Below are 27808 nucleotides of genomic sequence, written 5' to 3'. Positions count from 1 at the left end.
CCCACCCGATTTCTGCTCAGGGATATGTGGCTATGACCAGAGGCATTTTTGGTTGGTTGTCAGAAATGGAGTGGCAGCACCACCAGCAACCGGGAGGTAGATGGCAGGATGTTGCTAAACATCTTAAAATGTACACGACAGTCCCTATACAATATATTAGTCAGCTTGAAATGTCAGGCGTGCTGCTTGGCCTTTAATAAGAAGTAAAGCGCAGCCTCACCAACAGCTCCACTTGCCCTTCAAGCTCACTAGAAAGAGCAGGAAGCTGTGGGAAGGAAGAACCCACGGCTGCAGTGACTGACAGTGCTGAGATGGGGGAACCTGAGAAGGCTCTGGGCACATGAGAAACAGACGACCTTCCCTTCCTGACAATGGAGACGCTGCAGGCCAGAGAAGAAAGCAACGGTGCAGCAGAACGGTACACGGGAACACACGGGAACATGGGCATTTTCACAGAGAGACCCTGGCTTTCAGAAAGGAGGGTATCATGTCTGCTTAGAAGAAAGGCTGACCTGAGACCCTGAAGTGTAGACAACACACCACGATGGTAACAAAGACGACACACAGCAAGGCACGCAAGTGTGCGGCTGTAGTGGGGAGGGTGAAGGCGAGCACAGACAGGCCCGAGAGAGGAGGCTCCGAGGCCTCAGCAGACAACTGCCGCAGCGAAACGAGACCCTGTGCCTGCCTGCAGCAGAAGCGCACCTGACAGTGAAGGCGAGGCAGGCCTTCCGCTACGTCAGCTCTGAGAGTATAAATGTCTTCAAGAAACCTAAAACCCCCCGCGTGAGCACAAGGGATTCCTGATAGACCGGGAAGAGTCCCTACATCTGCTGGGATCCCGCCCCGAGGACTTGTCCACCCTGGCAGGCGCTGGACGGACTGACAGAAGCACAGGTGCTCGTGTGCTAAGCAGATACGTACGTATGGCTAGGCTAACTACTCAGTTCCCGGGAAGGGGCAGACCCGCCAGACACTGGCCGGAGCTGCTGAACAAAGCTAATCTCTCCTGCCACAGAATGTGGAACTTACAAAGAGCCGAGGAGATCACTGATTCACTGGTAGAAAAAGACAAAAGAGCTGATGTGATGGAGTAAGAATTCTTCACCAGGCTAACGGCTCCTTAATGTGGTTAGAGGACTATGCATGCCATGGAGCGATTTCAAAGAGCAGGTCGAACTCCAAAACTGAATATGCACTGTGCTATCCACACACAAGTATACAATCGACAGTTAGGAATATTAGGGTTCAAAAGAGGGTGTTGTGTTTACACATGCTTACCTCAAATACTGAAAGGTCTTTCCTTCGGTAAATTTCATTTGCTGGAGGATGAAACCATCCACACTTCTTTGAGTGTCTTAGCAAAATATTTTTACTCTTCATATATTTAAGACAGAATTCACACAGGTAAAGCTTTGGTAATCTGTCAAAGTGTAAAAATCAGAGAATCTATCAGAGTGACTATACTGCTCAAAGAGAGAAAAGCTAAACATGGGTCAACTGTCTCTAAGACATTAAAAAGGAAAAAGAAGCCAGGTATGGTGGCAAACACCCTTAACCCCAACAGTGGTGACAGAGGTGGGGGTGGGATGGGGTTAGGGTGTGGGTGTGGGTGTGGGTGGGGTAGGCTCCCGATGAGCTTTAGGCCAGCTTGATCTACACATCTAATCCCAGACTAGCCAGAGCTACAGAGTGAGAGGCTGTCACTAAAGGATCCAGTAATAAATACAAAGACATTAAAATGTTTTAAATAAAGTGTACAATAATGCGTTCTGATTTTACTTTGTGGTCAACCAGCAAGAGTTTTCAGGAATGAAGTCACCTTGTATAAAAATCAACTATTCAGAATGCTATTCTTTAGGGTGACCAAGTCTATTTTTAAAAATTCAGATTTAATGTTGTACTTCTGATAGTTTTAATGCAGAGTGCTGTACCTAGAGTAATATTTTACTTATAAGTGAACTTACTATCTTTGAAGTAGTATGGATACCCATGAGGCAGAGGTCCTAAAATGTGGCTTTTATTTCTGCCTCTGGATATGACAGCCGACACAAGGTTGACAGTTAAAAGATCACATTTGTTTTTACCAATTCTACTGCTGCTCTAATTTTTAAATTAAAAAGTGTTTTGGGTTTTTGTCTGCAGTGTTATATTTTTAACTTAGTTATCTGTACTCAGTGATGCAGAATTACTGACCACACGTTCTTTAATCTTCTGAGAGTAACGGTACCGTTTGCATAGCACCAACAAAGGGATGGGGTACGTTTAACACACAGTATAGACATCTACTTCAGTGGTCCTGCCATTAAGTGTTTCCAGACACTGTAAGTTATATGCACACATGCACATAACATGTACATGCATTTGGCAGACATCGGCCTCTTGTCTCCTATTACCTCACCATCATTCTCGACATCTCAGCTAAGCTGGTCTTCCACCGAGATTTAGAATCTTTTTTTTTTTTTTTTTAATTTAAAAAACGAAAACATTGTCTGAGATGTAATCTCACTTTGTAGTCTTGGCTGGGAGGGTAAAAGTCAAGAGTCTACGAATACCGTGTAACTTGATGTGGATATCAGAAGAAAAGAAATGTTGGGTGATATGGTAGGTTGGTAAGACACTTAGAGTTAATCTTAGATCAATAAAAGGGAGAAACTGACAACATTTTCTGTTCTTTTTAAAATGTTGGCTGTAAATGGCCTTACGTGATTTGAGGAAGGATTTCTGAAAGTTCCTGCTGCCTATTACTTCCTATTTTTTCTATTTTGTTAAATTGTTAACCATGAAAAAAATGAGATACAAGAAATTATCGATAAAACCTACATCCTCAAGTAAAAGAATTCCAGTTCAGGGAGTCTGTCAGCACCACTGCACAACTATTGCTTTTTCTGATCTGGTTCTACATAAAACCAGCAATTGACTGTCCTACTAACCAAACAAAAACAGGACGGCCTCGAAAGTCAAAGAAAAATGTACTTATCCTGGATTTTTGGAGACAGGGTTTCTCTGTGTATCCCTGGTTGTCCTGGAACTAGCTCTGTAGACCAGGCTGGCCCTGAACTCAAAGAGATCTGCCTGCCTCTGCCTCCCTGAGTGCTGGGATGAAAGGCGTGTGCCACTACCTCCTGGCTCAAAAAGAAATTTCTAATACCCGTGGTTCTGAAGAGTGAGGGAATGAATATATGCTAACAGTGCAAAACCACACCGCAAAAGTATGCAGATGCAAACGCTCCTGACTGACTACCGAAACTCACTTATTCACTCATTCCAGGTCTTTGGAGACAAGTTCATAGCTATCAGTGAAATATGTACTGACAACGGGGCCTTCAACCTCTCAGCTTCCTGCCTCCACTCCGAGGTGCTCAAGTGCAGGGCGCACCATGACCGGCTTTATGTGGCATTAGATGGCAGAACCCGGGCCTCACGAACACTCAGCAAGCTGAGTCACATCCTCGGAACCCTAGTGTCCTCGCAAAATCACGTCACTCCTGCCGTAGAACGGAGTTCTCCTTCCCACACGGCCTGCCTGCCAGGCTCGGTCCGTACCTTGCATATTCCTGTGGGTAAGGCGAGGAGTACCAGGTTTGGATTTCGTATTTTCCGAACTCTATTACTGAAGGGTACCGACCACAGTCTTCCACTCCACTTTCACACTCTATTTTCTGATAAACAACAATGACAACAAATCAGGATAAGTTCCAAGAAGACAGAGTGTTTCTTTTTCATTGTTTCTCCTTTTTGATTTGAAGCTACTCAAACATGCCATTGATCTTAATTATGAATTTCCACGTCGTTAAAACAGAAAACATTACGCATCTCTGTACATGACTCATAGGCATGCAAAATAATAGCCTAACAAATATGCCACAGGGGTGGTCGTGTGAAGCCAGTGGGTCCCAGAGTCCGTGTACCTGGCAGAACTACAAGCTGCAGTGCATCCCTGGCGTGGCGGCTGCTCCACACCACAGGAAGCCGCGGCAGCCCCCGTGAGTTATCACTTGTGCCTCGTGAAGTGGAGAAGTCCTGTTACTTCCCCTCCTGCCACGAAGCAAGCCACACGGGTCTGCACAATCAGTGCAGGAGCCTCAGTGCCTAGTACACTGTCCCGCAGATAAAAAGACATATTTCTTGACAAAACCCCTAGCTTTGGGGCTGACACGATGGCTTAGGTAAGGTATTTGCTGCCAAGTCTGATAATCTGATTTCTAGAACCCACATGAAAGAAAAAGCATTCTTGTAAACTGTCCTCTGACCTCCACGCCTGCACCAAGGCACTGGTATGCAGGCCCCCCTCCCCTGACAAAGAGATTAATGCAATTTAAAAACTAAGCTTTGTCATGTTATAAAGGGCTTAGGGTTGCATTATCTTTCAGATAGTGACTATTGTCCCTTACTCCACACACAAAGAAAAAACTTAAAGAGAATCTGGCATTTGGTTAGCTGAGGGAGAGAACAAACACAGGGGCCGTCAGGGGCAGCAGAATAAGGAATGACAATCCGTACTAGTTCTTCAGATCAAAGGCACCATGAGTCTTTAGCAGGGCTGGATGCTGCTAAGAACAAAGCTAGAAGGCCACAGCAGACAGCGTGATCTGAAGGGAAGAAGGGATGGTTGGCCACACACTACTGTCTACTGACAGTAGAACACAGTAATTACTTGCATGTCTTTGAGAGGTCTATAGTCTTACGTCTTCATGTCTGCTGACAGTAACCGAAGTTGAGCTGACATGTTAAGTGGAACCGTTTTGAGAAATTACTAGAGATGACTTCAACTGATTATAAAAGACAACACTGTGCTCATCAATGCCAAAAAGTTAAGAATGGACACATTTTCACATGGCTAGCCATCTGTGTCAGGACCACTGGTTAACTGAGAAGGATATGCTTTTAGTTACAATATGAAATCAGTATTTTCTAAATGTGGACAAAAGTTATTAGAAACCTTTAAAAAGTCTTATTCTTTATTCTGTGTTTGCGAGTGTGTGTGCGCACCCGTGAGCTGCACGGTGCTTCTGTGTAGGTCAGGACAACTTTTGGTAGCTGGCTCTCCCTTCCCATGGGTCTTGGGGACTGGACTTGGTTGTCAGGTTTGCACAGCAAATGCCTTTACCCACCGAGCAACTTCATGGCCACGCCACCATCACTACTTTTTTGGTTTTTCTCTGTGTAGCCCCAGCTGTCCTGAAACTCTCGCTCTGTAGACCAGGCTGGCCTTGAATTAAGAGGTATGCCTGCCTTTGGAATGCTGGGATTAGAGGCGTGTGCCACCATGGCCAGCTATTATCATTCTATCTGTGTAACTAGCATGCTTTGGTCTACTCTGTGAGGTCAGTGCAGTCTTCCCCCATTGAAGAGAAGAGAACTCTACGTTTACTGCTACAGCTAACGAAAAGGGCACAGGCGACAAAGAGCCAGAGAGGGCTCTCCAGCCCCACTGCGCAACTCTCACTCCTGCTGTGTGGGATCTGGGACTTACCTCCCAAGACAGCTCTTGGGCCTGCTTAAACACGTCCAGATCCTCTTCCGTCACGAGATCCTTGTTTCCCATCACATTTACATCCGTACTTTCTTGTTTGATGCTTATTTTAATTTCAGTATCTGTCATTCAAAACCAGCAGAAAGTGTGTTCACTGATTTGAAGCATGGGCGGGCGATGCATATTACCAAAAAACGGTTCCGAACTAGCACGGTGGGCAATGGGAGCTCTTCTTTGCAATGAGCAGCATCAACTTATAGAGCTAAGCCCTGCTCACAGATCCAGCAGTAACTCTTTCTCTACTATATATCACTGTCATCTTTCTAGAACAAATACGAGGGGAATTAAGAACGATACAAAGCAAACACACTTTTTCAACCAAGATAAGACGTGATGTCTAGTTATCACATTATCATCATTAGTTTTGAGCTCATAAAATTCACCAATTTTTCCAAATGACATATTTTGGCTTTTTGTTGGATAAAGAGTAACAAATGTCAGGACCAATTTGTCCACTCAACTTTGAAACCGGTCTCCTTCCTAAGGTGGATGGGCACACATGCAAACACACTCAAATCCAGTGCACACTCCACAGAGTCACTGTCGAGACGGAAGCGGGGTGAACTTTGTCATGAGAAAGCCATGGAGCAGAGGGAGAGGCAGAGCTCAAACACCTGGCTGGGAGCACCGCCAGCACACGCCAAGGCGACACGGGAGAGAGCACGGCAGAAGCATGGCGGTGGCTATTCATGCGGACTACAGAGCCAGGAGCGACACTATGAAGGTATCTGGAGGGGAGTGCCTAGTGCCACTACGAATGGAAGTTAAGTAACGGGAGGCCGGAGGGTATTAGTGGGAAGGACATTTTTGGAGGTTTAGTCGCATTAGGAAAAGGTCAAAGTCTCACTCATGTGTGTCAAAGTGGAAAGGACAGACAGAGCTTGAGTCTGTGTCAGGGAGGAGTGGACCTCTCAGCTCTCTGGGGTGGGGGAGGGCGGGCACAGGTTGGGCTGAAGCTTTCACCTTTTGCTTACCATTATCCTGATCAGGGTTAATCCTTCCGTCTGCCAAGCTCCCCTTCCCTGGTGACGGGGTCCCCATCTGAGGGGTCACTTTATATTTTAATCTGCCTAGCATCCTGTGCTTTTTAAGAAAAGTTGTTCGCTTGAAGTGAGCAATGGCTTTAAAAATATGTCCTCTAGTCATCCCCCAGCTACAGGAGGAGCGAGAGAGAAACCTGCTCCTAAAATCTCTTTTTCCAAAGAAACGGGCTTTAGCTTTTGCCGTGGAAGAGAATTCGGTTTTACGACGCATGCGTTTGGGTGGTGCGTAACTTGGGTGTCCCTTTTTTCGAGACTGTCCCTGAGTGGTATAGATATGAGAAAGTCCATCAAAGAGTGCCTTCAGCTGGCTGCTGTTAATTAGGCTGCTAAAGGGGGGCGCACTGGACCGGCTGCAGGAGCTCTGGGTGGGGGCGGAAGAGGTGGAAATGCTGGACTTTTGTGAACCGGGGCTCTGACCAGAGATGGGGGCGGGGGGCGCAAGTGCAGAAGGTGGAGGTTTTAGCTTTTGTGTGGTACCTGTAGCCAACATATGAGAAGTGCATGACTGTTTCTGAGAGACCTTTTTCCTTGGACGATAGTGCTTTGAAAAGTCTATTATTTCCCCTCGTGATCTGCGACCATCAGGTGATGGTGTAAAAAACTTAGTAAGGCCATCAATGAGCCCTTTGGTTTTCTTGTTAACTTTAAGTGTAGAGGCAGAAATGTAGGTGGAGGAGGTGGTGGTTTTGGTGGTGGCACCAGGCCGGGTGGGGTCTGTAACAGCCAATCTGCTGCTTGAGTCCTTCCCAGACGCAGCATGACCAGATGAAGGTGTGGTACAGACTTTAGTCTTTTGACCCCTACCAGGTGACCCCCTTCCTGTGAATGCATTCACGGATCCTTCATCACTGGTTACAGACCTAGGCAAGAATTTAGAGAGTAGTGTCAGCATTAATAACACAACTAGGAAGGCGTCTAATAACAAATCTACAGAAACTAGATGCACAGTCAATGAGCCTACTGGAACCTCAGAGGGCCCCTGCAACCCTAAGGATGGGTTTCTGTAGGAGCCACCACCTACGTGTTGGAGTCTACGTGTGTGTCAGGATTCTCCCGGGCCTGTCCGACAGGTACTAGGAGAATCCACAAGGACCCGAGTTCAGTACAAGGAAGAGGAATTTTGCGGATACTAAAAGCATCCAATGCTTTCAGTATAACTAGACAAAAAAAAAAAAAAAAGTCATCCCCAGTGTTGTCACAAGTCATTATGATTCCCTGAAATGTCCTTTAAGACGTCTTAGAGGAAGGATGTGTGACCCACAGTAGAAGAATACCCTCATTTCTAGTTAGAAGTAATTTCTCACTTGGTTCGAAAAACATCTGCAGAAGTACAATTTGGGTATGTCCATAAATTTGTACTAAAAAAATAAAAATAAAGGTGTATATTCTTCTGGTTTATGCTTAGCATGATAACAGCCAATAATACTAGGAGAAGACAACTACAGCATAAAAGATTGCTGAAAAAAGGACAATTGCAAAAAAACAAAACCAAAAAAAAAAACCAAAAAACCAAAACCAAACCTGAAGGAATGATTAAGAGAAGCTGCAGCAGTCGGACATGACATGGAGTCTGGCGGAGAAGCAGCACATTTACCATGGTCATTACCAGACACTCGGCGGAAGGACCTCTGCCTCCTACTCTGACTGCCACTTGACTGTGTGACGCTGGCTTCTGGCCATACTGCTATCGGAGGTCACTCCACAAACACAGCTGCTGACATGAATGGCAGCTGACCGCCCGCACCTCCCTGGGGCAGCCCTGGGAAGCTACCCATGTTGCAGGAGAAATGTACGCAACAGAACCATTTGCATATGATCATGACAAGGCTGAGGCTCAGAGCTATTCGCTTAGCTGGAAGCTAATGGAGAAATGGAAGCCTGAGGATGGTATGGTAACGAAGTATCAGAACACCTTAGATAATTACAAAGAGAACACGTTTTAGTGCCTATCTTGTACACAGAGATTTAATGAACCAATTTCTGTAAGTTCATCTGAGGTGGCTCAACTGCCAGGAACTTTGCCTGCACCACTACTTCAGCCAAATCAGGTGAACCTGAGATCTCTGGTGTCATTGAGAGACACAGTGAGGTTAGCGACAAACACCTCACCCAGCCTAACACGGCTGCATTCTAAGGCTGCATCTGGACTGGATCTGGGAGTAGACTGGCCAGAAAGGAGACTGGGCTTATAAAGCAGTAAAAGAAAATCTCGCCAGACTGTCTTAAAAATTCCTGAGCTCAAAGGACAATTTTGGACAAACCAGAAGTTAGGATAGGTGCCAGGTGCAATTTTTAGCTGTGTCCTTTGTTTAGAAAATTTATATTCTAATTTGGATTTTATAAATGGACCTTGAAGATACGGTTCCATTTCAAGAACAATGCCTACCCAGGAAAAGGGAAAAAAGCAAAAACATAACTTCTACTTCAAATGACACTAACATGAAAGATTTTATTCATAAATGTTTTATATTTGTTTCTAGACATTAACAACCAAAAATCCATTTAAAAATGTCTACCATTCCAGGTAAAGGGCTTTCATTAAATTTCACTAAAAGAAATTACAAACAAACAAAAACCATAAAGCCCTCTAGTAAGGAGCTTGGCTTTCTACTTCTCCTTTGGAAGATGAAGTGCGGGTGAGCTTCAATACTACAGTGGACTTCTTCAGGTGAAATAAGGGGAAAAAGAATATGCAGGTAAGAGTCAGTGGTTTTTTTTCAAGGCAGGTAAAATGCCTTCCCATATATGAAGCACACGGCCCCTGTCCTTAAGTTCCCAAGACAGCCGGGGCTGTCCAGGAACTCACTCTGTAGACCAGGCTGGCCTCGAACTCAGAGATCCGCCTGTCTTTGCCTCTCACGTGCTGGGAATAACTGCGTGCGCTACCACGCTCAGCCCTGTGTATGCGTTTCTTACACTAACGGTGGAATCTATAGTCTACAGAGGTTAAAAACACGTTCTCTTCATCTTTTTTCCAGCTAGCCTTTAGTGACAACTAGACAACAAAAAGAAGTTGGGAACGGGACTATGGCAGTAGACGTGGGTTCACTGCAAAGTACATTATCAGTGCTTCTGCACATGCCTGCACTGGGCGAGGGGACTTTTACAGAAGAGCCATTTACAGGGGTCTCAGGAGCTACTATTTTGGAGGAGGAATCTAAGCAAAGTGGGAACATCACGTTGGCAGGCATCGGAGGGGAGAGTTGTTTGTTTTTTTAATGCTGCCTGGAATGATAAAGAAACTCTCTAAAGATACGAACAGAATACTCTTTGGTTTAAAGAAATTCCTGTGGAAATATTTACAAAACTAAGCTGTTTTTTTCTGCTCAGCCAGTAAGAAAGGCTGAGGGAGCTGGCAGTTCTTGCCACAGTTCCATCTTGAAATAAGTCACTCGGCATCACAGCTACAGCCAAGAGAAGACCCCGGAATACCAAGTGGAGTTACAAATGTTATTTTTGAGGGGAAATCCCAAAGTTATGCAAAGGGAAATACTCCTTACTGAGTTTTAAAAAATTATGCTAAAAACCCTGACAAGACTCGAGGGGTTACAATTACCTACATGTTTTAAAGCACAACATAAAAGATTTCTTTTAATAAGATCTCAACCTACAACAATCGTTGCTTTAATTTATTTTTCGGTCGTCCAATGGGTTTTGCATATCGTCGTTTTATTTGTGCAGCTTTCTCATGAAGTAGTTTTCTTCCCTTTTTCTTTGGTCTGCAGACTTGGCAAATCCACATCCCTGAATTAATATATATATGAAAAAAAAATTTAATGTTTCACTTAAGTCGAAGATATTAAATATCAACCTGTAGCTGTACTCTGACCAAGGACGCCTGTATGCAGATTTTCTCTAGAAAAGTGGGTCACTCCCTGTTGCTCTCCTCAGAAAAGACACTGCTGAAGGTCAAGACACCAGCTCAAGGTGGTGAGAGCAGAGGCTGGCCCTGGCTTACCCCTCTTCCCTAAAGCTGTTTCCCACTAAGTCACCCACCACCTCATGCTCACCCAGGAAAACTTGTGTGTGTGTGTGTGTGTGTGTGTGCCTGTCTGTCTGTCTGTCTGTCTGCCTGTCTGTTGGTACATGAATGCCATGTGTACATGCCCAGGAAGGTCAGAGAAGGCACTGTGTCCCCGGGAACTAGTTATAGGTGGTCGTGGACTGCCTGGTCCTCTGGGAAAGCAGCAAATGCTCCTGACCACGGAACCATCTCTCCAGCCCAAGTCAAAACTATTGATCTTTTATTTTTTTCCTACCACTTGGGAGAAAAATCTTAAGTCAATCAGAGTCTTGAACTTCCATAGGGAAAAAATATTTGTTTGTTTTAATCAATTGCTTTTGGAAATTTCCAATACTAAAATGGTTATGAGTTTAAGTACTTTAAAATTAAAACAACAATTTTAAATACTCTGGAATTATAATAATTGAAATTACATGTCTAGCATATTAAAAAAACCAAAAGATGTGAATATTATAGACAAGTTAGTAGATCACCAAGCCCCAATTCAAATGGGGGGGGGGATGAGGAAAGAATTCAATGAACTCCCTGGAAGGAGAAGGGCTACTTCCTGTTTTTCACCATTTCCGCCCCCCCCCCCGCCCTTCTCCATTAGACAAGGTCTCAAGCAGCCTAGGCTGGCCTTGAACTCTAGATCCTCCTGCCTCAGCCTCCCAGGTACTGGTATCACAGGTGTGAGTTACAACAACCTCTTACAGAAAGTTCATAGGCTAACTAGAAGAAGTTCAAAAGAGTTCAATGCTCAAACATCTCTCTACTAAAACACAATTTCCCTGGGATGGGAGAGAAATCACATAAACCTAGGCAAGCCTATGTGGAAAATTAAATGTGGCAAATATCAGGAGTCTAAGTCTGATCGCTATTTATGTAAAACCGAAGCTGTAAGTACGTGAACCTCAACGGGAAAGGACTAAAGCATAAAACAGGTACGTTACAATGATGAGAGTCAATAACCAAATATACAAGTTCAGGGTCTCCTCAACGAAAAGGGGAAAAAAGTTCATGATTTTTTTTCCCTTACTATCGAACTGATTTAAAATATTAAGACTGTAGTTTTAACAAATCTAAGATATTACTACTCATAACATGAAAATTGTTTTAAAGATGTTAAAAGGTAAAAAAGGAAGTATGTCTTTGGCCCAGTGGTTCTATTGGCATTGTCATGAGGATAATTCCTCACACACTGGTGGTCAGTATAAAAACTGACAGCCTCTCAAGTCAGTAGCCTCTCATTAGAGAATTCCTCTCTACAAATTTACCTTCAGGAGTGAGGGAAATACTTGCAGCATTTGAAGGATCTACCATAGAGAATTGGTTAATTAAATCAATTATGGTTCATTTATACATTAGGCTGCAAAATCAAATACCTTCAGGAAGCATCTTGACTGCATATGACTAAAGCAAATTAGAACACGTGACAGTAGGGAGCAGTGACAGGGTGGCAACTCAAAGCATGCATGCCCCGTTGAGACAACTTAGGTAGAACAGGAGAGAATCGCGCCAACAAAGCCTGTTCATGGCCCACAAGCAGGTCTGGAACCCCGCTCCGTGTTATGATGCTCAACATGACTCTTGCAAATCATGTTTAGGAGAGCGAGCGAGCGAGCGAGCAATGACATGAGAATGCTTACCATCTACGACTGAGGGGACTCGGTGCACACACGAGAGCAGAGTGCTCCTTTGTAAAGGGCGTGCGTGCAGAAGCAGGGAACCTTTGTTAACTGTTTTGTCCCTTTATGTTTCTCTTATGTTTGTATTTCCTATACCTTTGCAATGTCAACATATACATATTATTAATAAAAGGGCAAGCTCATTTTCAAATGTTGAAACACATTGCAAACATGAGGGCAGGGACAAGGCTGACTTACACAAATAAACAGAGAAGAAAACTCCGTATTACACCAGATACAGAAAATTCAGATGTTCATGCATTTAAACGTCAACCAACAGCCAAACCCTAGAGAAGGCTCCCTGTTTTAGGACTCTGAAGTCATCACTGTCATCGTGAAGTTTATAAATAAAAAATCCGTTTCCTTTATGGGGTAATAGACAGGGTTATATATACACTCTTGACAAGAGAGTCTTCTTCCTCCCAAGGTCTGAATTACTGTGTTATGTTTGTTACCCTAAACAAAGGACTTTATAGTTCTCTTCTGTTCGAAACCTGCACAACATGGGGTGGGGAGGGAACCCCCAGACGTCAGAATCAGGTCAGCAGGTGAGCACTGAACTACTTTGCTTGTCTGTCTGTTCCGCAGAGCTGGGAGTTCCGTCAGTCCTCACACACGCTGGGCAAGTGCTCTACCATGCACTTCCACTCCCAACCCGTTTTTAATATGGTTTGAAAGGTCACCTTTTGGCATTCTGGAAAGTGGTGGGTCACAGCACTCCATATGGAATCCTCTATCACAGGAATCACAAAAAAGCATGTTGTCCTGTAACATAACAGATCAGAGACTGATTGAGACCGAGACCAATGCAGGACAGCAACACCCTCAAGTTACCAGTTAACCTTAAGATGTAATGAAGGAGCCAGTTTCCTGGTGTGGTGCCATTACCAGTGTTCAACCATTGCAACGTTCTGTCGGAGGAAGTGCGCCCCCATCGGTCACCTCACTGGTGCTGGGATGTGAGGAGCGTACTCACTGCATTTTTGCCCTGGACTCGACATGCGCTGCACGTCTTGCACTCGATGCACTGCCACCTCAAGGCCTTCACATTTGCGGTTAATTCAGGACAAAATTTCAAACAGGATGGGTGTCCTGCAATAAAAATCGATTGCTTGTCAATAAATAGTGCTTTATTTGTAAAACTCTTATTCCCTTTATTCAATGGATGGCCACTGATGCCGACCGGTGAGCCTTAGGAACTTGAAAATAAAATAGGTCAGAGACGTTGGCTGTTCTTTGTCTCTGCCTTCCTTCCATGAATATATGCAATGACTACATGACTTTCCCTGAGATAAACCTGAAGTTTGTTTATCTCAGTTCCAACTATCAGTCTTCCGGGACTTGAAGGCCCTGTCACCGTCGCCAACCTCCATGTGTCTCAAGCTCTTGAGTACGCTGCGCTGTACACTGGTCCCCAGGTTCAAACAACTGATCTCTGTGTGGAGAAACCATGTAAAATAAAAACAGATGGCTACACAAAAAACTGGCTGAGCTTCGTAAGGCGGTGACGCACACCTGCGATAACAGGATTCAGGAGCCTGGCCAGTACCAAGCAAGACCCTGTCCTGACGAACTCACTCATGACAGAGCACGCAAAGGACCTCTACTACCAGGACAGACCGAGAACATCCTACTGCCTCCCAGTTCCTGGGTCACAGAGCTCCAATTCTAAAAGGAGGGGCCAGGCATGGAATTCGGGAGCTGAAGAAGACAGACTCAGACAGGAAGTTAAGAAGCCACCCTCGGCAGGTTTCCTCAGTTTTCTTGAGGACTGTGTTGCTCCACACAACCCTGGCACCCCCCCCCCCCAGCAACATTCTACACGTCCAGTCTGCAGAGAGCCTGAGAGGAACAGGACCAGGGTTCCACGCGTGAGGGACCAGCGTGAGCCCAGGCTCTGGAAAGCAGCTCCACTTCAAAGCTAATGGCCTTTCTCACACAACCCCAGGGAGATCTCCAAACTTGATTATTATTTCTTTTTTTAAAATCTAGTCTTTAAATAGCAAGAACATTAGAAAATCCCATGTGAGAGAACTTATAACCACGCTGCAGAGGGAAGCCCGAGGGGTAATAAAGAAGCAGATTCTGTAATTTCAAAACTGGTTTATAATTTCCTGACTTTGGCAGCTTCATTGTTTAAATATGTATTTTGGGTTCCTGCCAAAAAGGTTCTCCTCCCTAAAGCTTAACAGGTGCTTCATAAAATTCCACTCACCAGGAGATTTGGCTTTTTGAAGTAAGAACATTCAATATCAATCATCAATACCATTAATAAAAGTACACAATTCCCTACTCTTAAAAAAAAAATCAAAACATCTGTATTTAAGATGTTGAAAAAGTCAAACGCTGCCAAATGGTTACAGCCTCAGGCTGTAAGACACCCAGGCAGATGCAGTTGACCTCTGGCTCTGTCCCTTCTGAGGGCTTCTCACTCAGCCACCCACCCCACACGGCACACGAGCACAGCGCACTTGTTAGCAGAAGATGCTTGGGAGGGAGAGGCTGGAGGCCACTCTGTCAGCTCACTGCCCCCCCATGATGAGAGGACTAAAAACTCAACTGTTAAAGAATAGCAATTTAAAGTCCACCTTTAAAATGGCTTAAAAATAAACTATTTACTCCTCCCTTATTAACTTCCGGCAAGTCATACATCGCCGGCACAGACGACCTCAGTTTCATGCACTGGGCATTCCTCTGCCTTAGAGCCTCCTTCTGTGCTTTGTAACTTAGTCTTCAGTCACTAAGGAAATTCATGTCCTATTAGAGCTATTTATTCCTGCAGATACTACAACACAAACTTTTTAATAATTCTGCATTTTCAAAAGTAATAGACTTTGGCCATCTTCAATCAAAAGCAAGCAACATATTTCCTCTTAATGCTTTCTTTCACTTTAAGCAATAGTTTCTTAGACGACTACCATTTAAGCTGCCCTACCACATTCCAAAATCTTCAGCCCATCTCTCCTTAGGAAGCGCCCTTCCCTTTATTTACTTTAAAGAAACGGCTGTGAATCCTTCTAGCCTGACATGTCTAGAGTTCTGTAAAAGACGCTGAGATCTGGAAAGAAGACATTTCCAGTCTCCTTCCTCAAACTAACTTTAAAAAGTTTAACAGGAGATTATAACGGAGCCTTGATGTATTGCTGTACAGTTTACAGTAATGAGAGACTAGGAATCACCGGTATCGATAACGTAATCCCTTACCTCCTCCTGAGCCACTCCATAAACTCAGTCATTTCTCTAAAATCCTTGGTCTCTCTGCTGAGAGAAATCAAGAGGATTTGTCTTTCTGGAAATGGTTCTATTCACTATGGTCTGCAATGTACCAGACTCTGAGAGCCGAGTTAAGTCTTCATTCACATATTCATTGTCATGCTAGCACAGAAGGCATTCATGGCTTACAACAGTTTTATTTAGTAACCAAAGAAAAATGGCCTAAAATTCGGTAAGTACCAAAGGAGCCACAAACCAGGAAGTCCTTGGGAAGAAAACCCACGTAATGGTCCTAAAAGATGTCTACACCCCAATTCTCACGCCAGTCTATACCCCAATTCTCACGCCATGTAGACAAAGCAACTCGACAGGCCTGGGTCTGACCGAGGGACGGACTTCATGAGGAGGAAGAGATGTTGGGAGCAGGCGACAATCTCCACTTGCCACAGCAAGTCTGAGGACCGAAGGTGGAGAGCCAGAAGCCAAACGCCTAGGCTCCCTCTGAGAAGAGATTCACCTGACAGCAAGGCAAGGGCTTAGCAAACAAGTAAGCAAATCCTATCACAACCAGAGCACAAGGCTGGGGATCTTCTCCCTCATGCTTCCAGACAGCACCCCAAACCTGCTGACACCTTGACTGTTATCTGCTGAGTCCTACAGTCCTACAGCTGTAAAATAAAAAATACTCTGTCTTAAACTACGAAATCTGTGGCATCAATAGAAAAATAGCAAAGTGCCAAGGGTGCAGCATCATAGTGGAGTTCCTATTCGGCTTGCACGAATGACGTTCTGGATTCAAACGGAGCGGGAGAAGGAAGGAAGAAGGCAGAGAAATAGCAGGTGTCCGGTCCCTCAGGCTGGTTATTTAACTATCAGTGTGTCTAAGTATTCTTTCATCAAATGACATTTAATTAGCATTAGAAACAGTAGAAAGAGACATGATTCCTACCCTTTCAGGTCATGTGATATAGCAGAAAGACAAGTATAACGCACTTCAGAAGACCTGAACGTTCAGGAGCAGCCTGGGCTACATGGCACAACCTTACTTGTGACAATCCTTGTCAACCATGCACAAAGCCTGGAGCTCAATCCTCTGCACCACAAATTAAAGGGCTCTCTGGAAAACACCACACCAGGTACCCAGGCTTGTGAAGTTGTGAGCCTCTCACCTCAGGCCCAGTGGAGCCATGGAGCTAGCTAATCACAGACTAAAACCTTTCACACTATGGTCCACGGTAAACTTGCCTGTCACAGTGATGACTCAGCGATATTGTGGCTTCTTGGGGGGCGGGGCTCCCCTTCTCCTCCACTTCCTATTTACTCCTCCTTTGAGGTGGGGCTCTCATCCCTTGTCTCTCTATATATTCCTCTTGGAGTTCCTTCTAGTCAAGGACCCTGCTTTCCAACCCAATGAATCCAATCCGTGTCTAGTCACTGTGAAAGTAGATGACTGACCAAGTGCTCCCTGAGGCATTTACATATCAGCAGCAACCCTGAGAAACCAGTGCAAAAAAACACCAAACAGACAGACAAACAAACAAAACCAAACGGACAAACAACCCCCCTCCCAACAAAAAACCGTACAGACAAATGCAGCTTTCCTTCCTAGCTCCCCCAGCACGTTTTTCAGGATTGACACTGGGGTAAAGATGAACCAGGGTAGGTGCCAGGGCTCCCTGGGGAGAGCGGACATTCTGTCCACAGATCCTGCTCATGTTCTGCAGAGGGGTTCTCCCTCTCCCAGCTGCACCACTGCAGCCTCTCTTCTGCCTCCTGTTTCAACGAGCTTCCACTTAGTACGATGCTGTAATTTTGAACTGTACACTTATCTTAGATTTGCTAATTTGAAAACACACATGCACACAACTCATCTGTAAGTAAGATTTAACCACCCGGCAATCTGAGCAGCAGACACAAAATTTCATTTGGTATAATATCTAATACTTATGTGAAGCTAATTAAAGATAATTTGGCCTTAATGAGGCAAGGAGAATATAACAGTGTTAATTTCAAAGTAGGCTGATCCATGAAAGTCAAGTAAAATCACTCCCCAGCCTCGGCATTTCCTCAGACCTGAGGACTGTCTCAGTTCCCAGATTTATGAGTGGCTAGGACAATCTCCGGACGTATGTCATGCGGTTGACCATTTCCACAGGACTATTTACTACCTTCATGCCAGTCCTGGGATAGTCTTGCTACTTTTCACATCGTACAGAATAAGGAAACTGCGGCTGCAGCCGGCAGGGAGTGGGGTACAGGGTTGGAAACACACATTTGGGGCAGCTTTATGTACCTCACTTCACATTTTTACTCACATGACCTTGAGTAGTTTTTAAAACGGACTTTCAGCAAGGAAAAAAGCAGTTCTGACCGTTTGTTATATGTCATCTCACGTCATGGTGGAAGCAGAAGGAAACAGTTACGCTCATGTCTGTGAAAGCTCAGCACAGTACAATCGCCATCACAGAAACCGGGCTTCAGAGGGAGGGGACGAAGAGTGGGGAGCACATATGGGGCGCACATTGAATAATCGTCTTCTTCCTTCCTTACGGCTGCATCTGGACTTCCTACTTCTGGTTGTATATTACTCACGGACATTTTTCTTTTTTAACAAAAATATCATATGTTCAGAATCCCTTTGATCCTTACGAACAGTCCCAAGTCCATCCCAGAACCAACTTATGGTTCCTTCTGCGTATGGGAAGGTAGCGGTCTCTATAAGGTCACCTCGAGGACCAACCTTTAATCCCACTAGACTGCAGGACTGGACTATACCAGCATGGCTCCCACCCTGACAGGGCACTGCAGAACCTGTCCTTCTGCCTCCCTCTCGAATACCATGGTGTTAAGAAGAAAGTTGAAACCACATGTACCCCAACACCTCCTAAGATCAATCACATTTTACTTTGATGTTTCATTTTTTTAAATATAATTTATTTTGTTTTGGTATGCACTGGTGTTTTGCCTGGATTTGACTGTGTGACTGTATTCTGAAGATACCCTGAAATTGGATCTGCAGACAGTCGTAAACTGCCACGTGGGCTCTAGGAACCAAACCCAGGTCCTTCGGACGAGTGGTCCGTGCCCTTAAAGCCTGAGATATCTCTTCAGCCCCTGGACGCTTCATTTTTAAGAGGCTAAAAGAACAGAAGGTTTTTCCTAATTGACCAGAGGACGTACGTGTCTACACAGTATTTCACAATGGCGATCTTCTTCCGGCCACTCAGGTAGTGAAATCCAAGCTGATACCCTCACAGACAATGAGGAGAACGACCACTGCACTGCTCTATGAGAACCCAGAAAGGCACCTTCAGTATCCTCTGTGCTCTAGAGAGACACCATGGCTTGGATTTCTGCCAGTAACGGAGGTAGACGTGATTCAGGGACAGAGACCCTCAATCCCTTCTCAACTTGCTGGAAAAGAAAGGGTACTTTTGTTTTAAGTTTTTTTTTTTTTTTTTTTTTTCCCCCCAGAGCTGGGGACCAAACCCAGGGCCTTGCGCTTGCTAGGCAAGCGCCCTACCACTGAGCTAAATCCCCAACCCCTAGAAAGGGTACTTTTGAGGGCAGAAAGGACACAGTGCACCTATTAGTCCTAGCCTAATCCTGGGAAGTAAGAATGGAGATGTAGGAAGTGTCAGAGAAAAGACATCTCAGCCACTTTTGTGCAGAGGGGATCAGACCTCCCTCTGCTGGGTCTTCAACCTGGGAAGACTTGGGGAGCTTGACTGCATCAGAAGTCTGAGATCAACCTGGGTAGTATTACACCTTGATACCCTGTAAAGAAGGCCCTGACGTTATGATAAAATCCCAGATTCTTAGCAACTCAGCAGAGCTGAGTGTGTCATTAGCGGTGAGGAATATATGAGGAGAGTTTTCTTCCCACACCTCAGTACTTCTGCAATCTGTCTAGATGCCTAGAGGAGCAGATACTAAAATGAAATGGTAAAGGGCATTTCTAACGTACGGCTTAAAGTTCATAGATAAACACCAGATATGTGGACACCACAGAATTGATCAGGTAGTGACACAAACAAATAATTCAGGTGAAATAAGCCTGGTGAGAAGAAGACTTCCAAAGTAAGCAGAATCAGAATGAGCGAGGGGGGCACTGCTTGCCCAGTGATGCAGGGGAGCACAGGGTGAAATATATTAGTGTGAACACACACACAATGCTTCTATGTTCTCTGTTGCTACCCACGGTACCATGGCCAAGCTAGAAAATTCTAATGAATCCATAAAGCCCATCAAAAAGATCGTCAGAATATATTTTCAGGTAGTGCGTGAAATCTTATTTTGAAGGCTCTTTCCACTTAGTCAGGTCCTGGAAGCTGCTGATCCACAAATGGCCTATCAAGTTGAACCTCTGAATAACCAAGTAAGAATCATTGCACAACACCATCATTCCTCAGCGTGGAAGGTGTTCTCTGTCCAACCACCAAGCAGCTGTTCTACGTGGTGACAAAGTGTTAAATTACCTAACAGCAATCACGGGCGACAGCACCAGAGTGTGAGAAGCCATGAGAACAGCGGGTGCACTTCAGTACTTTCGGGGAAGCCCATGTAGATATGAACTTGGCTGTTCATCCCTTGAAGGCTAGAGGCAAGCGCCATCGTGACTCATGAGGACAGTGCCTTGTAGAGTGATTAGGTGACCAACTAGAAGTAAAGGGTCTGGACTGGGCTGTGGCTGCCTCTGTATGGGAGCATGTTCTAGGTTCTGCAGGGCTGTTTTTCTTCCTTCCTTCTGTTTGCTGGGATCGAACCTAGAGTCTTAAGCAAGTGCTTTACCACGGAAATAAAACTCTAGCTGTTAGCCATGAGTTTTAAACTAACATTTTGAGGGACAAAATATTTTAGTATGTGGGAGAAAATCTGGGATTGTGTGCAACTAAACAGTAGTGCTTGCTTAGCATGGATAAGACACACACACACACACACACACACACACACACACACACACACACACACACACACACACACACACACCCCACCCCCTGGAGGGGGTGAGGGGGGTAGGGGATGTACCCGGCTAGTTTTGTGTCAACTTGACACAAGCTGGAGTTACCACAGAGAAAGGAGCCTTAGTTGAGGAAATGCCTCCATGAGATCCAGCTTAAGGTATTTTCTCAACTAGTGAACAATAGGGGAGGGCACAGCCCATTGTGGGTGGTGCCACCTCTGGGCTGGAGGTCCTGGGTTCTATAAGAGAGCAAGCTGAGCAAGCCAGGGGAAGCAAGCCAGTAAGAGACATCCCTCCATGGCCTCTGCATCAGCTCCTGCTTCCTGACCTACCTGAGCTCCAGTCCTGACTTCATTTGGTGATGAACAGCAGTGTGGAAGTGTAAGCTGAATAAACGCTTTCCTCCCCAACTTGCTTCTTGGTCCTGATGTTTGTGCAGGAAAAGAAGCCCTGACTAAGACAGGAACCTAGTATTACCATTTTATGTGCATGAAAATGTGTGTATGTGCATGTAACCTGGGTAACTTTTATATGCTGAATCAAAAAGAGTAATCAGTAAAACAAAACAAAAAACCTTTAAAAACATAAACACAATTTGCCTTTATATTTTTGAATAAAACTGGAGGCATAATCTTGAAATCTTATGGTAAGAACAGAGAAGACACACCCTCCTTGGGAGCATTTGGGGCACTGTAGCTGGTTCTTATGGTCTGGTTAACATAGAGCTGGACTGAATTACTACATTTCACCAGTAGGTGTCATAACCTGAAACAATACAGACTTCGCAGGAGTCTCTCAGACTGGGGAAAACAGAAGGGATGCTGTGTTTAGCTTAAATCTCTGCTGTGAGCTAGGTGCAGCAATGGTTGGATTTGGGAAGGTGAGGCAGGAGACTGAGATCAGGATTTAAGAGTTTGGTCTGGGCAACATACTGAGCACTTCAAAAGGCTCAGCATGGGGCAAGTAAAAGGATTTTTGAGGCCAGCCTTGGCTACATGGAGAGACAGCTCAAGAAACAGTCAAAGAAACCTTTACTGTGAATTTCCTTACTGTGCTGTAGTCTCCATACCCAGTTGGCCACACAGAGAAGACATTGGAGCTTGATTACAAACACCACTGAGCACAGTCCTGTGAACAGGCCACATGCTGGTGTCCATACGCTCACATTTCACCCTTGACCTGCATAACGTCCTTCCATCTCAAACCTATTCTGTCACCAAATGATGTCTTCAACCACAAATCGTGTGGAGTTCTGCTGGAGGTCAGGAGCATGAAGCTCTGACAGTGGACACCAATGTAAAAGCACACAGACGGAACTCACCACTACTGCCACAGTCTGCACAAGACACGAGTTCTTCTGGTTTCTTTTCACGATTCGACTCTTTAGTCCCCAAACAGAAGCTACATATTGGAATGGGATCGGCACGGGGCTATGAGAAAGAAAATAAACAAAAATAAAACATATTGTTAGCCTTCCTTTCAAAATTTAAAACAAATTATTAAATTCAAAGCTTCTTAATATTCTTAAGAAAACATTTCTTAAAGAAGCCCTGGTAAATTAAGCATTCAAAAACCCAACATTGTCTGATAATAATCACCACAGACTAGTGGCAGCAAAGCGGCATCTGAATACATTTAGATGTAGTCGTTATAGTCATTAGGGCCAGACTTTTATGAACTGGGAGCCTTCGGAAGGAGCACTGAGGACTCACCTGCAGTCAAGTGCTCCCATGATCTGTACACTAAACTGACTCCTCTACTTCACGATAAAGACCACGGTATCATCTCGTTAATTAGTGAGAGTATTTAACTCAGCTTGATCAAGTGTTGTGATTATTCACCTATTAAATACCGGACATGAAATGTATGCTTCAGATGGCCCACGGGCAGAGAACAAGCAGGAACTAAAATTCTGTGGGACTTGAGAAGATCAAAAGACCATTAACAAGTCCTCTCTGGCACCAAGGGCTTCAAAGGGAAACCAGGGCACACAGAGGAGATAAACCGTCCATCGCTGACATTCACACTTCATAAAAGAACAACAAAACATTTGTCTACCCCCTGGCACCTTTAACTCTCTGTGGCAACTGCTTTTAACAATGCGTAAATCTACATACACTCTGCATCTCCTCTGTTGATGACTACTGCCAGCAGGGCAAACATTCCCAGCCATAGTACGGTTCAGTGTGCCTACAGATCTACATTATTATCTCCCACAGCCAAAACTGTATAAAAGCTAACGTTTTATTGCACACTCCAAGCCTTCACACATGTTGTCTGCTGTTCTCTCAAACCTTTATACGGAATGTCATGAATCAGAAATTCAGGGCTAGAAAACTCAACATAATCACGAACGTTTTTATATGTAAATCGCAAACAAGATTGTGTGAGATCTAATTCACCAAGTCTACGGCAGCACAGAATAAACCTCATTTGGCCAACTATTCAATACCAAATGTCTAATACATAGCCGAGCTCACAGTAGGCTCTCAAAATATGTTTACTGGGTGAATAAACAAAGAAGCAACTGCCAGTTAAAAAAGAAAAATCAACCACTTCTTTAAAATAATATTTTGGATTGTTATAAGGATTCAACCAATGTCTTGGTTCCCTCTAACCACTGCTATGAAAGTCAAGAATTCTTCTCATGACCTGGCACTAAACTTGTTAATATGACTGTGACTTTCATCTTACAACGAGTGTTCATTATCCTGCCCTTATTTCCAGCTTAATTTGTTCTATTAATATGTACATGCTTTACTTTCTGAGGTAGCTTTACAAATGTATTTTTGTAGTTCTGTTAAAAAAGCTCAGTGTGAAATATTCTGTACCAGAAAAACCAAAAAGAAAGAAAAAAAGAGGACAAGCTGTAACAAACTGGTCAGTGGCTCCAGCCAATCAGCACCGCGTAATTATGGGTCCACAGTTATTACTTGCAACTGCTCGGCTGCAGCACCTAGGGAACACTTTTGTTCCTTTAAATAGCAATTAAAAGAACAATCTGGTTTTAAAGTGACAACGCTCCCCTGACAGATCCTGGCGAAAGCACAGCCTTTGTACTAATGGGATCCTTGCTTTCATTTGATAGAACAATGTTCAAGCCACTGCCGCCACCCTTTCTGTGATAAATAATTTACAAAATGTCACATATCATTCATGCAGTGAAATAAATCCAAATCTGCAGCCCCATTTCTCTCTCCCGATGGATTTTTTAGCTGAAAGAGATGTGGCCATCAGCCAGCATTCATGCTCATTTTCCGCTTTTAACTAAAGGTAACACAAAGGACAAAGGTTGCTAGTAGTTCATGGCCAGAAAGACTGATGTCCCGCACTCTGCCCAATAATAGAACAGAGATGCTATCACTCCATGCCACATTCGAGTGAGCCCCACATGCTGATGTGTGCTCACAACCATTTATTTTAAGGATAACTATCTCACAATACTCTATAAAACCACTGCATTATACAGAGATGTCTGCCCTGCTGAATTATTGATAATTCAAAGCACTTTTTGCTAACCTCAGTGTAGCCCAGTCTAATTAACTTTAAAAAATTGTCACTTGTATGAAATGGAACTTGTACAGTAATGCATGTAAATGGGTCACAGAATTATTTTGATTCACTATTTTCAGACGACATATAAACTGTTTTTTTTTTTTTTTTTAAATAATCCCTTAAAGTAAAATGGATTACAGTCAGAATGAGGTCTGGTTAAACAGCAATTTGATACCACACAAATCTATTAAAGACAAGTGGTATTTAAGAACTTTGAAAACAGAAGCCCAAGGTAATCATGGCAGCATATACTTGTAATCCTACCACTTAGGAATCGGAGGCAGAAAGACTGAAATGACTTCAAAGCTAGCTTGAGTCTCAAGGCTAGCCTGTGCTACACAATATAACACACTCAATAGTCCCCTTGAAAGAAGATCGAAAACACCCAATCTTATTTGGAAATTCTTATTTCCTTTCTTTGATATCTGGGGGTAGGGAGTGTGGGTGGTGGTAGCAACATAGCCATCTTGGTGGGTAAAGTGGCTACAGAGGCATAACTCATGACCTGAGTTCAGTCCTGGGGACCCACACAAATAGAAAGGGAAACTGACCCAACAAGAATTGTCTTTTGACCTCTAGGGTGCATAAACAATACAATAATAAATATTGGAAAGAAAAAAGCAAAAGGAATCTCATAAAGGCATCTCACTTGCTGGTCAAATTTTCTACGATGTCTGGTTCTGCTAAACTAATGTTAACCTAAGAACAACACTCAAGGAGAGAAGAGAAGAAGCAATGAGCTGACTCTGTTCTGTAAGCCCCTCCCTCTCCTGCCTCGCTTCTGCCTTGGCCAAGCAAGGGTACCCAGGCAGCAGGGAAGCCCCTCCTCTCACTACCTCAGCTACTCACCTTGACCAAGCAAGGAATGCTGCGTGCGATACCCCTGCTTTATGGAGGAACTGAGGGTCTGAGTGGTTAGGTGCACATGTTCAGGTGGAGAGCGGGATTACACAAGTCTGTATCCCCAGATGTATCACATCTCCTTCCACACCGCAGACAAACAGAGGAATAAAATTATCATCAGGAGCAACACATTTGGGGATGTGCTCAGCACTCTTCCACCACCAGTGCCTTGTTCTAAAAGTACTTAAGAGGCTGCCACTATAATGCTATATTGTTACGGGTCACAGTGAGAAAGGTACAAAGGAAAACCTGGCAGATACTTCTGTAGCCTATATGGGACTAAGACCACGTACCCCCGAGTGTCTCCATGAAGTGCACAGCACTACCACGTCATTCTCTGTGAGTCTGCCAGTAAGAGAAACAGTTAGGCAACATTAAATTGAAGAATTATTTATTAAACAACTTCCCTGGTCTCTTCAAAGAATATCAGTCATGTGAGATATAAAATACGCAGAAACTAAATATACAACCCACCACAATCCTTGGTTAGATTAGTAGTTTTAAAAAGATGGACTTATTTATTATGTGTGTGAGTGTTTGCCTGCGCGTCTGTAGTGCAACATGTGTACACCTGGTGTTCTGAGGCCAGAAGGGGTGCTGGGTGCCTGCAACCACAGTTACAGGAGGCTGCGAGCCAGCACGTCATTGCTGGGTACCAAACCTGAGCCCCTGTGAGTGCTCCCAACCCGGGCAGTTATCTAGCTCCATGTATGTCAGACTGTCCTTAACTGTGTCCGTAGCTCAGGCCAGCACCGAACTAACCATCCTCCTGTCTTGCCCTCCTGAGTGCTACATATGTGCCACTATGTCTGACCTTATGCCTTTCTCTTGATCATGACTTCAACTGTAAGATTTGTTTTTTAAAAATTAGTTGGGTATGGTGGTGCATGATTTAATGCACTAGGGATGCACAGAACAGTTGGATCTCTGAGTTCAAGGCCAGCCTATTCTACATATGAAGTTTTAGGACAGACAGGGCTGAGGGTGTACAGTCTGGCTTTGGTGGCAGGCTGGGTTTTTCATGCAGGTGGAAGGTTAGACTCAGCCCTCCAGAGCAGAAAGCACAGACCAACAGAAGCAGAACAGAAAAATGTTATAGCTGTGCCTGCCAGTCTTTGGTAAGACAGGAGGTGGACTGAGGAGAATCCATGTGGCCTGACAGTCACAGCACACACATCAGAGACAGCCTGTCTAGGGTCAGTGAGCTAGCCCAGAATGTAAAGCACTCGATGCCGAGCTTGCTAACCTGAGTTCAGTCCTGGAAAGCCACATGGTAGACAGAGAGAACTGACTTCCATACATCCATCATGGCACACAACTGTACATGTATACACAGACACACGCGCACATAACAGAGTGAAAATGAGTAACATCCAAGGCTGTCCTCTGACTGCCACATACGGCCTGTGGCATGTGCTCACTGCACGCGTGTGCGAGTGCACACACATACACGCACAGACACACATACATGCACATACATGCACACACACGCACAGACACACATACATGCACATACATGCACACACACATGCACATGCACACACACACGCACACACAGACACACATACACGTGCACACGCTATGCAAACACAGAATTTGTCAGTTTAACTAACTCTAAGGCGCCTTCACTGGCAAGTGTCAACTTTGTGGAAGCATCATCACATCTATCTGTACAATATTTCCCAACTGACACACTCTCACCAATTCCCTGTCACAGTCCTTTCTTTTCACCGCTCTACATTATTACTAACATTATTAATATGCTTTATATAATTTTCATACATTCTTCTTTCACCTTTCCCCCATTTATTTATTTGTTTGTTTGTTTATTTATTCACTTTGTAGCCTGATCTCTCCCCCCTGCAAACCCCCCTTCACACAGTCCCTCCTCCCACCCCCAGGAGTCTCGCCTCCCTGGCACACGGAGCCTCTGTGGGGCTGGGTACAGCCTCTTCCACAGGCCAGACAAGGCAGCCCAGTTAGAGGAAGACAGGTAACAGTTTAAGGACAGTCCCTGCTCCAGTTGCTGGGGGACCCACATGATGACCAAGTGTCCAGGTTAGTTGACTCTGTTGATCTTCCTGTGGAGTTCCTATCCTCCTCAGACCCCTGTGGATGACCACTGCTGCCTTTCTCTACTGCATCTGAGCATCTTTGGAACTTCTCCTGAGGAAACACTCTTTAACCAAAGGACCATGCATGTGAGAAGCTTATTTCCATTCATGATTACTTTAGTTCCCGCCCTGACGGAAACTACATGTTTATTATTCTTGTTATTCTAACACTGCACAAAAATAAATCGAAGACTGTACAATACTCTAGAGCAGAGCCAGAGGCACCCAGGCTCACATCCTCTTCCTGACAAACAAGGGTGTGTGTGTGTGTGTGTGTGTGTGTGTATGTGTGTGTGTGTGTGTATGTGTGTGTCTGTGTGTGTGTATGTGTGTGTGTGTCTGTGTGTATGTGTGCATGTGTGTGTGTGTATGTGTGTCTGTGTGTGTGTGTGTGTGTGTGTGTGTGTGTGTGTGTGTCTGTGTGTATGTGTATGTGTGTGTGTGTCTGTGTGTGTATGTCTGTGTGTGTCTGTGTGTGTGTATGTGTGCATGTGTCTGTGTGTGTATGTGTGTGCATGTGTGTCTGTGTATGTGTGTGTGTCTGTGTGTGTGTGTATGTTACAAGCCATTCTACAGCCGATGTACACAGTCAGGGATATCTGTCTGGCAGGGGCTCTGTGTAAGCCGCATGAATCTGAGCCTTCTCTGATGTCCTTTAACGATGTTGGGGATTCGAGTCTCACAGCAGCCCCATACTCTGGGTATTTACTCAGACTGGCATGACAGGGAAGACGGAGATTTCAACATGCTCCTTGAACCTCTGAGTTTCCTCGCCTGTGAAAGTGTACAA

General features: G+C 44.5%; 1 protein-coding gene across 7 annotated transcripts in view; it reads right to left on the bottom strand.

Moving 5' to 3' along the window:
- Kat6b (lysine acetyltransferase 6B) overlaps nucleotides 1-27808 on the bottom strand; it is a 169202-nt gene that overhangs the window by 40950 nt on the left and 100444 nt on the right. For 5 of the 7 annotated variants that reach the window (XM_032917785.1, XM_032917781.1, XM_032917780.1 and 2 more), the window contains exons 3-10: nucleotides 21768-21876; nucleotides 13247-13362; nucleotides 12954-13035; nucleotides 10191-10323; nucleotides 6511-7439; nucleotides 5477-5598; nucleotides 3547-3662; nucleotides 1282-1423 (exon numbers count right to left, since the gene is read on the bottom strand). In XM_032917785.1, coding sequence (XP_032773676.1) covers nucleotides 1282-1423; nucleotides 3547-3662; nucleotides 5477-5598; nucleotides 6511-7439; nucleotides 10191-10323; nucleotides 12954-13035; nucleotides 13247-13362; nucleotides 21768-21876 — 1749 coding nt within the window. The remainder of the gene's footprint in view (nucleotides 1-1281; nucleotides 1424-3546; nucleotides 3663-5476; nucleotides 5599-6510; nucleotides 7440-10190; nucleotides 10324-12953; nucleotides 13036-13246; nucleotides 13363-21767; nucleotides 21877-27808) is intronic. The other 2 variants (XM_032917786.1, XM_032917787.1) reach the window with 2 other exon arrangements.

This window comes from Rattus rattus, chromosome 12, assembly GCF_011064425.1.
Source record: "Rattus rattus isolate New Zealand chromosome 12, Rrattus_CSIRO_v1, whole genome shotgun sequence".
NCBI lineage: Eukaryota > Metazoa > Chordata > Mammalia > Rodentia > Muridae > Rattus > Rattus rattus.
This window is presented reverse-complemented; position numbering and strand designations above follow the sequence as displayed.